This window comes from Watersipora subatra, chromosome 9 (assembly GCF_963576615.1).
Source record: "Watersipora subatra chromosome 9, tzWatSuba1.1, whole genome shotgun sequence".
Classification (NCBI taxonomy): domain Eukaryota; kingdom Metazoa; phylum Bryozoa; class Gymnolaemata; order Cheilostomatida; family Watersiporidae; genus Watersipora; species Watersipora subatra.
In genome coordinates, this window is record NC_088716.1 from 62363993 (window position 1) to 62378561 (window position 14569).

The following is a 14569-nucleotide window of genomic DNA, read 5'->3' on the forward strand; positions in this document are numbered from 1 at the left end:
TTTGATATGTTGAATGTGTTCCCTGTTGCTGCGAGGCTAGCACTACTAACAATCTTTGATCTTTAAACTTACTAGCTACCTTCCCACTTGTCTCTCTCTCTTATCATTTTCTTTTCGTCTGTGTGTTTATACATATACGCATTACGCCATTACCAAATGAAAAAGCTTGCTATTGGCCCACAGTCTGCAATTGTACCCATCTATGTCCTGCCTGCTAACTGCAAGGCTCTTGTACAACACAGAGAGCCCTTGGAGAGTTGTAGAAATAACGGTTTCAGCCTATGCGAGTTGAGACACAGCAGCTGATTGAGAAACTCTCGAAGTCATCCTCAGCTCTTATGTGAAATGTTTTATAATCAATATCTAAAAAATGAAGTCCATTACCTATACTAGCCCATTACTAGCCCATTACTAGCTTAGCCTAATAAAGCTAATATAGACATAGAATAGCTCAAGATAGGTCAAGATAGGTCAAAGTAGATGCATAATAGGTCAAGCTGAGTCAAAACAGATACATGTATATAATAGGTTAAGCTGAATTTGCTTAGTTGTCATAGATTAGGCTAGATATCACCCGAACCTTCCAAGCCAATTGTTGAGTGTGGATGGCAATCATAATCAACTGACTTGCAAAGCTTAAGGAACACTCATTATAACAACACAAATAATTGGACACGAAGCTTTCAAATGCAGTGGCTGCATTGTGATAGCATTACAAATAATAAGTCTATGTTTGCATAGTCAATGTCATGTGAGGTGCTGATAGCAATTTATAATCTTCGATAGAAGGCATAAGTTTAGTGCGCTGATACTTCCTATAGTGAACTGTGGCTTTTCAACACCAAATATGACTTCTCCAGGAGAGAGTTCAGATGTAATTAAGGTGCAGACCTCTAGACAAGCTTATACAGAACTTGAAGGGCAAGAGGAAGGTAAGCGCAGGGAGGATGGTGAGAGTCTGCTCATGACTGGCCTGGTGTAAAATCTTTCAAGTCTGCAGGTGTCATCGTCACACGAGTAGATGATAAACAAGTCATGTATTTACTCTGAGTGAACAAGAGTGCCTCTCTCTTCTCATGTCAGCTGCCTTCTTGTCTTTCGGGTCTAGGTTGCTTGCTATGAGACTATGAGAAGGGCGAGTGCTATCTTTGCTAACATTCATGGCTAGTGATTTGATATTCTAATGATTAATCTCATGTGGTGGGTTTAGGTTGGTCATCGCTGTCATCTATGAAAATTCTAACTAAGATAGTTTCTGCTGTCATCCTGTTTCATGTATGTTATCCAACTTCAGCTTTTCTACAGGACAGAGCTTACGGTTGGTCAGCTGATGAAAATTTCTGAACATAGCAATGATTTAGGTGAATTCTGTTTCCATAAGAATGAAAAGTGGTTACTAGTGGGTAACTTTGGCAGAGTGCCTCCAAATCAGGGTTGATCTCCTCTTAAGAGCATCTCTCTCTACTTCGGCTAGTCTACTTCTCAGTGCTTTTCAAGTGAACAATTTGGCAAACGGTTAAATAAAACGGTTATACACACACACACGCACGCACGCACGCACGCACACACACACACACGGTTAACTGAAGTGCATTCAAGCATGAAGCTTTTTGTACTGTATGAATGTTGCAGTAATTTTGAAAATGATAAACTGTAAATACATCGTAAATTGGGTCACTTACAAGCCTTCATAAAAGTGTTTCAAATACTAAACTATAAAAATGCCAATCAAAAGATATGCAAATATGCTGATTGATCCTTGTCAGCACTTGTCATAATTTTATTTTTTTTCTTGTTTGTGATTTGTATCATTAGGTCACTCCCTACCAACTCATGATTTTTGTGTTTATCTTAGCTAATTTCTACATATAGATACATCTAGCAGCATCAGCATTGCGAATATGTATACAGCTGGCGATAGCGTGTTGATACGCGGAGCGACCAATAATGTGATATAACACGCTGCTACACTGCCGCAGTTATGCAAATACGTATGTAAAATCAACATCTGCTCGCCATACTACAGAGCGCGTCAAAACAAGGCACATAATCACTTTGATGGCCGTGATATTAGCAGTCTTGTAATTCCTCAGATGCTAATTGTATTACATGCCTACCATGTGAGCAATTAAGGAGGGCAATCGAATTCACGGATCGTTGAGTAATGAGATGAGTGATAGATACGACTGACTACCAGTGATCCAGTTGGCTTTAAGGCGTTTGTAGTATTGCTTGTATATTAGGAATGGCACAAGACGCTCATGCGAATATGCTGTTGAAAGCAAGCGGTGACAGCTCGGAAGAAAAAGGTTAGCTTAGCTTTAAGAATAGGTTTGTGGCAAAATAGTTCCCGATATGTGCTATACGTGAACTTTATAGTTAGATAATATACTACCCTCTATAGATGGATAATATACTATACTCTATAGTTGGATAATATACTATACTCTATAGTTGGATAATATACTACACTCTATAGTTGGATAATATACTATACTCTATAGTTGGATAATGTGCTATACTCGATAGTTGGATAATATACTATACTCTATAGTTGGATAATATACTATACTCTATAGGTGGATAATATACTATACTCTATAGTTGGATAATATACTTTACTCTATAGTTGGATAATATACTATACTCTATAGTTGGATAATATACTATACTCTATAGTTGGATAATATACTACCCTCTATAGATGGATAATATACTATACTCTATAGTTGGATAATATACTATACTCTATAGTTGGATAATATACTATATTCTATAGTTGGATAATATACTATACTCTATATAGTTGGATAATATACTACATTCTATATTTGGATAGTATACTACACGCTATAGCTAAAGAATATACTATACTTTATTAGTTCAGCCATATACTATAGTATATGATGATGATAACATCTATCTGGCAAATAAAAGTACAAGCTGACACAACCTTCAACTAACAGAATATGTAAGATCACACAGTAGTTTAAAATGAGCTTCAATGCTGGGTAAGACATCTGTTGCAACACGACCTTAAGGCCCCTCATTATTACTGGCCATTACTTATATAATTTTGCACCAACATTTCAGTCTTGTTATGCTAATAACATAAACCTTTATAGAGTTCATTTAAATCTCGTGTGTGCAAGTTATTCTGATCAAATATTTATAATGTCAGATTATTGCTAAGCTAGTATTATGGATATTCACTTAGTAAAAAGGAGATTTAACTATCCTAATAGATTTGATCCCAAGACCAGTATCAGCACTCACACTTACCAACCTAGACCAGAACATGTAAGGTGTTCATTAACCGATAATATAACAGTAGTATACGACACAGCGGTTATCGTCTTCAGCGGGCTCAAAGAATCTTAGTAGATATCCTAAACGTTAGTAGCTGAGGTATTGTACGAGAGCTGTATAGGTCCAGCATAGATACAGGGAATATACAGAACTCATACATTCCTTTTATTTATGCTAACTTATAGGGAATGATATTGCTGTTTTGCTCCTTGAAAAGAAATGAGTTGAACAGTATAGACAAGCAAAGGAACCACTTTTAGGGGTCTGCAAGTGAACACTTTCCATATTGTTAGAAAAGCATTAGGTCATGCTACCTGATATGTACAGTTACATCCAGCCTCTAAATGCCTTTAATGTTGAGGAGCTAAGTGTGTTGTCAAATATTTCCTGTTTAAAATACTCAAATCGTATCTCCATTCTGACTGACCATTATACCAGTCACAACATCTTATACCAGACACCAACAACTTATACCAGACACCAACACCTTATACCAGACACCAACAACTTATACCAGACACCAACAACTTATACCAGACACCAACACCTTATACCAGACACCAACACCTTATACCAGACACCAACAACTTATACCAGACGCCAACACCTTATACCAGACACCAACACCTTATACCAGACACCAACACCTAATATCAGACACCAACAACTTATACCAGACACCAACAACTTATACCAGACACCAACACCTTATACCAGACACCAACAACTTATACCAGACACCAACACCTTATACCAGACACCAACAACTTATACCAGACACCAACAACTTATACCAGACGCCAACACCTTATACCAGACACCAACACCTTATACCAGACACCAACACCTAATATCAGACACCAACAACTTATACCAGACGCCAACACCTTATACCAGACACCAACCCCTTATACCAGACACCAACAACTTATACCAGACACCAACACCTTATACCAGACACCAACAACTTATACCAGACACCAACACCTAATATCAGACACCAACAACTTATACCAGACACCAACAACTTATACCAGACACCAACAACTTATACCAGACACCAACACCTTATACCAGACACCAACACCTTATACCAGACACCAACAACTTATACCAGACACCAACACCTAATATCAGACACCAACAACTTATACCAGACACCAACAACTTATACCAGACACCAACAACTTATACCAGACACCAACACCTTATACCAGACACCAACACCTTATACCAGACACCAACAACTTATACCAGACGCCAACACCTTATACCAGACACCAACACCTTATACCAGACACCAACACCTAATATCAGACACCAACAACTTATACCAGACACCAACAACTTATACCAGACACCAACACCTTATACCAGACACCAACAACTTATACCAGACACCAACACCTTATACCAGACACCAACACCTTATACCAGACACCAACAACTTATACCAGACACCAACAACTTATACCAGACGCCAACACCTTATACCAGACACCAACACCTTATACCAGACACCAACACCTAATATCAGACACCAACAACTTATACCAGACGCCAACACCTTATACCAGACACCAACACCTTATACCAGACACCAACAACTTATACCAGACACCAACACCTTATACCAGACACCAACAACTTATACCAGACACCAACACCTTATACCAGACACCAAAAACTTATACCAGACACCAACAACTTATACCAGACACCAACAACTTATACCAGACACCAACACCTTATACCAGACACCAACAACTTATACCAGACACCAACACCTAATATCAGACACCAACAACTTATACCAGACACCAACACCTTATACCAGACACCAACACCTTATACCAGACACCAACACCTTATACCAGACACCAACACCTTATACCAGACACCAACAACTTATACCAGACACCAACACCTAATATCAGACACCAACAACTTATACCAGACACCAACACCTTATACCAGACACCAACACCTTATACCAGACACCAACAACTTATACCAGACACCAACACCTTATACCAGACACCAACAACTTATACCAGACACCAACACCTTATACCAGACACCAACAACTTATACCAGACACCAACACCTAATATCAGACACCAACAACTTATACCAGACACCAACAACTTATACCAGACACCAACAACTTATACCAGACACCAACACCTTATACCAGACACCAACACCTTATACCAGACACCAACAACTTATACCAGACACCAACACCTAATATCAGACACCAACAACTTATACCAGACACCAACAACTTATACCAGACACCAACAACTTATACCAGACACCAACACCTTATACCAGACACCAACACCTTATACCAGACACCAACAACTTATACCAGACGCCAACACCTTATACCAGACACCAACACCTTATACCAGACACCAACACCTAATATCAGACACCAACAACTTATACCAGACACCAACAACTTATACCAGACACCAACACCTTATACCAGACACCAACAACTTATACCAGACACCAACACCTTATACCAGACACCAACAACTTATACCAGACACCAACAACTTATACCAGACGCCAACACCTTATACCAGACACCAACACCTTATACCAGACACCAACACCTAATATCAGACACCAACAACTTATACCAGACGCCAACACCTTATACCAGACACCAACACCTTATACCAGACACCAACAACTTATACCAGACACCAACAACTTATACCAGACACCAACAACTTATACCAGACACCAACACCTTATACCAGACACCAACAACTTATACCAGACACCAACACCTTATACCAGACACCAACAACTTATACCAGACACCAACAACTTATACCAGACACCAACACCTTATACCAGACACCAACAACTTATACCAGACACCAACACCTAATATCAGACACCAACAACTTATACCAGACACCAACAACTTATACCAGACACCAACACCTTATACCAGACACCAACAACTTATACCAGACACCAACACCTAATATCAGACACCAACAACTTATACCAGACACCAACAACTTATACCAGACACCAACAACTTATACCAGACACCAACAACTTATACCAGACACCAACAACTTATACCAGACACCAACACCTTATACCAGACACCAACAACTTATACCAGACACCAACACCTTATACCAGACACCAACACCTTATACCAGACACCAACACCTTATACCAGACACCAACACCTTATACCAGACACCAACAACTTATACCAGACACCAACAACTTATACCAGACACCAACACCTTATACCAGACACCAACACCTTATACCAGACACCAACACCTTATACCAGACACCAACAACTTATACCAGACACCAACACCTTATACCAGACACCAACACCTTATACCAGACACCAACAACTTATACCAGACACCAACACCTTATACCAGACACCAACACCTTATACCAGACACCAACACCTTATACCAGACACCAACAACTTATACCAGACACCAACAACTTATACCAGACACCAACAACTTATACCAGACACCAACACCTTATACCAGACACCAACACCTTATACCAGACACCAACACCTTATACCAGACACCAACACCTTATACCAGACACCAACACCTTATACCAGACACCAACAACTTATACCAGACACCAACACCTTATACCAGACACCAACACCTTATACCAGACACCAACAACTTATACCAGACACCAACACCTTATACCAGACACCAACACCTTATACCAGACACCAACACCTTATACCAGACACCAACACCTTATACCAGACACCAACAACTTATACCAGACACCAACACCTTACCAATTTACATTATATAACAGAGTTATGCAAAAAGAGCTTTCTCTTTCAATACCCATAATTTACTTTACTATTTTTTGCTTTTTTTATCTCAAGGTCTGATTTGTTGTAAACAGCATCAACCGGTGTAACTAAAGCTATATCTATCTATTGTACTTAGTACATAACCCTGCTCTCAGCATAGTACGCAGTAATAACTACTTTTAGTGTGCTCTTTACTCTAATGTGTTCATATATTTTTTAGAGCCGATGGGAGGTTGTGAAATTTGTCTGATGATTTTGTCTGTTTTTCTGGTGGTATGCACAGTGCCCTTCTCACTCTGTGTTTGCATTAAGGTGAGTTACTAAGGCTATATAATGAATACAAATAAATAATAGTAACAATTGAAACTGATATGTACGTGTAATATGCAATGAGTAATATATTCACAAGCACTATTACCTACTGATTTACGACAGGCTCTGTATTAGTTAACGCTCATACTACTGTTTGTCAACTCACGATAATCTATTGACACATTGCAATCTTTCGCTAACACTTCATTTTTTGTTGACACCCTCTTAACCTTAGCTGACATTTTTTCAGACTTGGTTGACACCCTGCTGTTCTTCAAAGTCATTCAGTTATCCTTTGTTGGCATGGTGTTATTCTTTGTTGAGACGCTGTTATTCTTTGCTGACACCCTGTTATCCTTTGTTGACACCCTGTTATTTTTTGTTGACACTCTGTTATTTTTTGTTGACACCCTGGTATTCTTTGTTGACACCCTGTTATCTTTTGTTGGCACCCTGTTAACTTTTGTTGACACCCTGTTATCCTTTGTTGATACCCTGTTATTTTTTTGTTGACACGCTGTTATTCTTTGTTGACACGCTGTTATTCTTTGTTGACACCCTGGTATCTTTTGTTGACATGCTGTTATCTTTTGTTGACATGCTGTTATTCTTTGTTGAGACGCTGTTATTTTTTGTTGACACCCCGTTATCCTTTGTTGACACCGTGTTAATTTTTTCTGCCGCTCTATATGTGAATTGTAAACATTTTCACTTCGATTAAAAAACTAAATGCTGATTAAAACTGGTTTAAAGTAGTGTTAATTAATATTGTTTTGGTGGACTATGGAAAAAACATAACATACACAACATCTACATGTACATACAGCTCTTGATTACATAACGATTAGTTTCTCATTCATAGACAAAATGGAGTTTATTTTTTATGTTTAAAGGTTCACAAGGTTTCTGCCTACTGTTTTGTTGTAAACTTCTGTTTCTAAATAAACTGCAAATACAAATTAAAAATTATTTGGCACCATCAATTTGTGGTGACAACTGACAAGTGGTGACAAGTGGTTGCAGATGGTCAAGCATTTCCTGTTTTGGCATGCTTGTAGGTAGTAACAGAATATGAAAGAGCAGTCATCTTCAGGTTGGGAAGAGTACGAGGAGGTGCAAAAGGACCTGGTGAGTACAGAATGTGTGTCTATAGGAATAATAAAAAATAGTTAATCATGAATAACATTTTCGTAGTATTAGCTTGACATAAAAAACTAATAGTACTTAGAGAAATAATTCTATTTAGTATATCAACTCTATTTAGAATACCAACTCAATTTAGAATATTAACTTTATTTAGAATGGTAACTCTATTTATTATATCAACTCTAATTAGTATACCAACTCTATTTAGAATATTAACTCTTTTTAGAATACCAACTTTATTTAGAATACTAACTCTATTTAGAATATTAACTCTATTTAGAATACTAACTCTATTTAGAATACCAACTCTATTTAAAATATTAACTCTATTTAGAATACCAACTCTATTTAGAATACTAATTCTATTTAGAATACTAACTCTATTTAGAATACCAACTCTATCTAGATTACCAACTCTATTTAGCATACTCGCTCTATTTAGAATATCAACTCTAGTTAGTATACCAACTCTAGATAGTATACCAACTCTATTTAGAATATCAACTCTAGTTAGTATACCAACTCTAGTTAATATACCAACTCTATTTAAAATACTAACTCTATTTAGAATACTAACTCTATTTATAATACTAACTCTATTTAGAATATCAACTCTATTTAGAATACCAACTCTATTTAGAATACCAACTCTATTTAGAATATCAACTCTATTTAGAATACTAATTCTATTTAGAATACTAACTCTATTTAGCATACTAATTCTATTTAGAATACCAACTATGCTTAGAATGATTTTGCTAGAGCCTATTGTTAACATTAACATAACTAAAGAAAACATTTTTTCTAACAGTATAAAAATATGTGTAAGAAGTCTTCCAGAAATACAGAGATGCAGCAGAGGATAAATTTTTTACTCACCACAGACTAGTGTTATACATATCATACTCACCATAGACTAGTGTTATACATATTATATTCACCACAGACTAGTGTTATACATATTATACTCACCACAGACTAGTGTTATACGTATTTTGTGTCTAGTTAACATGCTTATTAAGTTAGTGAGCAATGCTAAGGGACTGAAAGATTTCATCACACTCATAAAATCAATATTTACTACTGCAGGAATGTTCTTCGTATTCCCCTGCATGGACAATATAGTGAAAATAGACTTGAGAACTATTACATATGATGTTCCACCGCAAGAGGTTAGTTTCTATCAAGCAATACTGGAAGTGGTCCCATTACTTCCTGCACTTGTAGTAAAAGCTGACACAATCTACCTATGATATGCACACAACTAACAAGCCTTGCATAGATCTGTACACATCTACATTTACACATATGTACATGTACACATCTACATCAGTACATGTACACATCTACATGTACATATGGTTAATGAATGTCTGCTATAGCTACTTTGTCTAAGTTGACTGTGCAATAATCTTCCTAACAATAAATTGCACCTCGTTGATAGATTCTAACAAAAGACTCGGTGACAGTAGCAGTCGACGCTGTGTGCTACTTCCGAATCTGTAACCCTGTTTTAAGTATCAACTCTGTTGCCAATGCCCACCGATCAACACACCTTTTGGCCCAGACAACTCTCAGGAACCATCTTGGCCTCAGAACTTTGTCAGAAATTCTGAGTGAAAGAGATGAAATTGCCCACAATCTTCAAAATAGCTTAGACGAAGCGACTGACCCTTGGGGAGTTAAGGTATGTACCTCCTGAGGCGCTGAAGGTATAACTGAACCTTGGGAAGTTAAGGTATGTACCTCCTAAGGCACTAAAGGTATAACTGACCCTTGGGAAGTTAAGGTATGTACCTCCTGAGGCACTGAAGGTATAACTGAACCTTGGGAAGTTAAGGTATGTACCTCCTGAGGCACTGAAGGTATAATTGAACCTTGGGAAGTTAAGGTATGTACCTCCTAAGGCACTGAAGGTATAACTGACCCTTGGGGAGTTAAGGTATGTACCTCCTGAGGCACTGAAGGTATAACTGAACCTTGGGAAGTTAAGGTATGTACCTCCTAAGGCGCTGAAGGTATAGGCATGTATACTAGGTGAAAGCAGTAATATGTATTATGGACAACAGTAAAAATATGTACAGCAGAAAAGATTGAAGACAGCAGATGAAATCAAGGTCACTTTTAAAAGTTTACCCACTATAACCTTCCAAGATTCTGCTGCAGTAACTTTCAAACATAATTTTGTCCTCTTTTTTTATAAAGAGTTCTTTTTCCATCATGCAAAGCTTAATTGTATCTATTCATTTCAAATATACTAGCTTTTGTTTAACTTCTTCTTTTGCTAGAAGAGTAAGACTGTTACACTTTTACATATAATTGAATTGCACTGAATGCACTGATTGTGTCTTGATCAGATCTCAAAATCGATTCTTTCCATTTGGATGAATCATAATCCCGTTACTCTGTTTCAAGTTGAAAACATGCACTTCATTCTTTGTTGTTGTACATGTATCTATAAATAGACCAGTTAAATTAATGTAAGATGGAACTATGTTGTTATTTTGATGCATAGGAAGTGTCAGAACGAGAAGTTTTCGGTCAGCTAGTTTTCTACAGATTTCTTATCTTTTATATGTTGTATATTAAAATAATGAAAATAAATACATACATACATAGCTAGTAAATAATATTCTTAACTTATTGTTGGCAACCAGCCACTCACAGGTTGCACATTTGTTAGTAGAGGTACTGCAGCAAGCGAAGACTAAGAACCTGGGTGACTCCGCAAGCATCTCTAAAAATGTCTTCATGCTACTCAAACTAACATTAATAATATGCATGTAAAAAGTTTGTTTCTTCAGTCTTCAGTTCTTGTTAACGTAAGTGAGTGGTAATGTATGTATACTCGAGTTTCTTCCAGAGACTGGGAGTTTGAGTGCCTCAAGATCTTAGCCGTTTTCATGACGCGCTTTCCTACAACTGTGTTGTATTGATTGTTGCTAGTATTTAGTCAAACCACATTTGATTTGTAGGCGTTATTGCATCAAATGCTCCAATAACTACAGAAATTACAATTGCTTTTATATGCCAGAACCTTTCAATCTTCTATCCGCCTGGGGAAATTTCTTCTCTCCCAATTTCTTTGTAGGCTGATTGTTTTAGTTATTAGGTTCTAGCATACCTGTTATAGTAGATCTTTTGCTCTACAGCTTTATATATAGATAAACATATAAATATGATCTTATATTTAGATTTATATATATCTTTATGTAAATGTTTATTTATGTATTTATTTATATATATTTATACATATTTATATATAGTATACAGATGATGTAATGTTTATATTAAAGCAATTTATATGAAAGTTATGCCGCTGTGACCTTCACCTGCACGGCATTAAGATCTTTCATTAAAGTATGCCGATATTCATAAGGCAGAAATAAAGGTTGAGGGTTACTGGATCAGAATATCATGCTTTGGTTTTTACAGGTAGAAAGAGTAGAGCTGAAGGATGTCAGGCTACCACACCAGTTGCAGAGGGCTATGGCTGCAGAGGCGGAGGCCTCCAGAGAAGCTAAGGCTAAGGTAGGTTGTATTATTCAGCACTTGCTCAGCTTCGTGATGTTTATACATTTTACAGGTGAAATTACAAGACAATGTCTGCTGCTCAGGTACAAAAATACGTCTTGAGGTTTGCTCATCCGACATTAATAGATGATAAGTGGATTGATACAATTGAACAGCTCTTTAGTTAGTGTAGGATGACTCTATGGCTGATGCTGCAGTACTATAGCAAGATGTAGATCACTCTATGATTGATGTTGAATTACTATAACAGGATGTAGATCACTCTATGGTTGATCTTTAATTACCACAGCAAGCTGTAGATCACTCTATGATTGATACTGAACTCCTATAGCGGGCTGTAAATGGATCTATATGTGATGCCAAAGGTCTGTATTGCTAGTCCTACATAAATAGTCTTTTACTAGTCAAGTCATAAGGGTATGGTTATTACATTAGTTGACACTCTAAGATGGCGGAGAAGGAATATTTACTAGCTAAGTTGTACGATTACTTTATGCAGGTGATTGCTGCCGAGGGAGAACAAAGGGCATCCAAAGCTCTAAAAGAAGCCGCTGACGTAATGAGCACATCAGGCACTGCGCTGCAGCTCAGGTATCTGCAGACACTGAGTAACGTGGCAGCCGAGAAGAACTCGACCATCATCTTCCCCATTCCTATTGACATGATGAGTACATTCGCAAAAAAGGACTAGGCATCTGTGCCAGCGGTGACAGCAGGATGAGCATATTTATAGAATACTGTATTTTTAAATTGATGCTCCAATGCATAATATTGAAGCGGAGCCGAAAGGTTTCCTTAAGTTGAACCTATTTGTCGCTAATGATGGACATGGGAATGATGAATTGCCATAGCCTGGTGGTGTGGTAGAGCTCACTTAGAGCACTTAGGGGCGTATGCGGCTCCTAAGTATGATAAGTTGTTGTTGCTATAAAGTATATCACTATACTGTACTTGTATTATAGTATATCATATCATCTGGTGTATTATTCATAGCCAGAAATGGAGGGTTCATTGCAAGCTATGAGCACTTGCATAACTTGCATTTTTGCCTTTTCATATTGTTGTATATAAATATCTTTCCTTATAATCTCCCCCATTATTTTTTCCAATACTCTTATTTATCCCTGAAATTAAGTTTTTACTGGATACAAAGCTATTAACAGTTCTCTATTATTATGTAAAGGGTGGTTACAATATAATAGGTGATAATAACAAATATTTTCTCAAAATTCTCCAAAGCGGAGCATTAGTTCATTAAAGACTTTTAATGAACTGAATTTTAAAATATTGTACTTTCTGAGAGGGTATCAGGGTGGCCTAGTGGTATCGCCTTTGGCTGTCAACCATGCTCAATGTTGTTGATTTGAGTCCTGCTTAATGCCGATCTGACAAAAAGCTCTCAGCAAGCTTTCAACCCTAAATTGCTGGGTCTTTCGGATCTAGACCATAAATTGGAGGCCTCGTGTACTACACAAACAATGTGGGCACATTAAAGGTCCACCTCTGTCCTTCACACACTGGGCAAGGGAAATGGCTACCTGGCTCTGTCAGACTTGACGTGTTGCCAAGGCATCCCTTCGAGCTAATCTGACATTTCCGGAAGTGGTAGATATTGAGAACTGGGACACTTCTTCTCTACCATACTGCTTGACCCAAGCTTGCATCGCTAAGATGAAAGTCATTGTCGATTTCCAACAGACAGCAAGCCTTACTTTTTGAAATCATCATGGTCATATCTTCTCTTATATTACTGCCACATTGAAGGCATGAATGTAATCTTAACTATAAAAGGAGCCAAGTTCGTCCATCCATCTGTCAAAACCCAGAAAAAGAGAAGGGATCTAAAAAAAAGATTACATTGTATGATATTTGAAACCCAACATTCAGCACAACACTACTATCTGCACCATTTGTTCACCAATCGTATGTTTATTATTGTTGTGCCTATACTTAGTCTCTGTGCTTTGTTGGCACACCTGACGATCTCTCACAGCACACCTGATGATCTCTCACAGCACACCTGACGATCTCTCATGGTACACCTGACGACATCTCACAGCACACCTGACGATACCTCATTGCACACATGACGATCCCTCATTGCACACCTGATGATCCCTCATTGCACACCTGACGATCTTTCACAGCACATTTGACAATCTCTCACAACACACCCGACAATCTCTCACATCATATCTGACTACCTCTCACAGCACACCTGACGATCTCTCACAGCACACCTGATGATCTTTCACAGCATGCCTGACGATCTCTTACAGGACACACAGCACACCTGACGATCTCTCACCGCACACCTGATGATCTCTCACAGCACACCTGACGATCTCTCATGGCACTCGAAACAGCCAGGGTACTACTATTTATAGGTAATTTATAGTAAGTTCCTCATTAACA

At 37.8% G+C, this 14569-nt stretch overlaps 1 protein-coding gene across 2 annotated transcripts; it reads left to right on the forward strand.

Annotated features, from left to right (window-relative positions):
• Positions 1-717: 717 nt before the first annotated feature.
• On the forward strand, positions 718-13606 carry LOC137404395 (band 7 protein AGAP004871-like). 2 transcript variants are annotated; one of them, XM_068090592.1, is made up of 7 exons: positions 718-932; positions 7383-7474; positions 8533-8602; positions 9710-9792; positions 10065-10307; positions 12056-12151; positions 12654-13606. In XM_068090592.1, exons 1-7 carry the CDS (start codon positions 848-850, stop codon positions 12843-12845), a joined length of 861 nt encoding a protein of 286 aa, XP_067946693.1. In that variant the 5' UTR covers positions 718-847; the 3' UTR covers positions 12846-13606. The 2 variants fall into 2 exon arrangements, with proteins under 2 accessions (XP_067946693.1, XP_067946695.1); XM_068090594.1 differs by lacking the exon at positions 718-932 and adding an exon at positions 2153-2309 and having other exon boundaries at positions 12654-13605.
• The last annotated feature ends 963 nt before the right edge of the window (positions 13607-14569 follow it).

What these genes read in the sequence shown, in the direction of transcription:
- LOC137404395 (XM_068090592.1), top strand. Translation starts at nt 848, where the DNA reads ATGACTTCTCCAGGAGAGAGTTCAGATGTAATTAAGGTGCAGACCTCT. An exon ending in ATGATGTTCCACCGCAAGAG is followed by an intron (nt 9,793 to 10,064) that starts GTTAGTTTCTAT and finishes CCTCGTTGATAG; the next exon opens with ATTCTAACAAAAGACTCGGT. An exon ending in CTGACCCTTGGGGAGTTAAG is followed by an intron (nt 10,308 to 12,055) that starts GTATGTACCTCC and finishes TGGTTTTTACAG; the next exon opens with GTAGAAAGAGTAGAGCTGAA.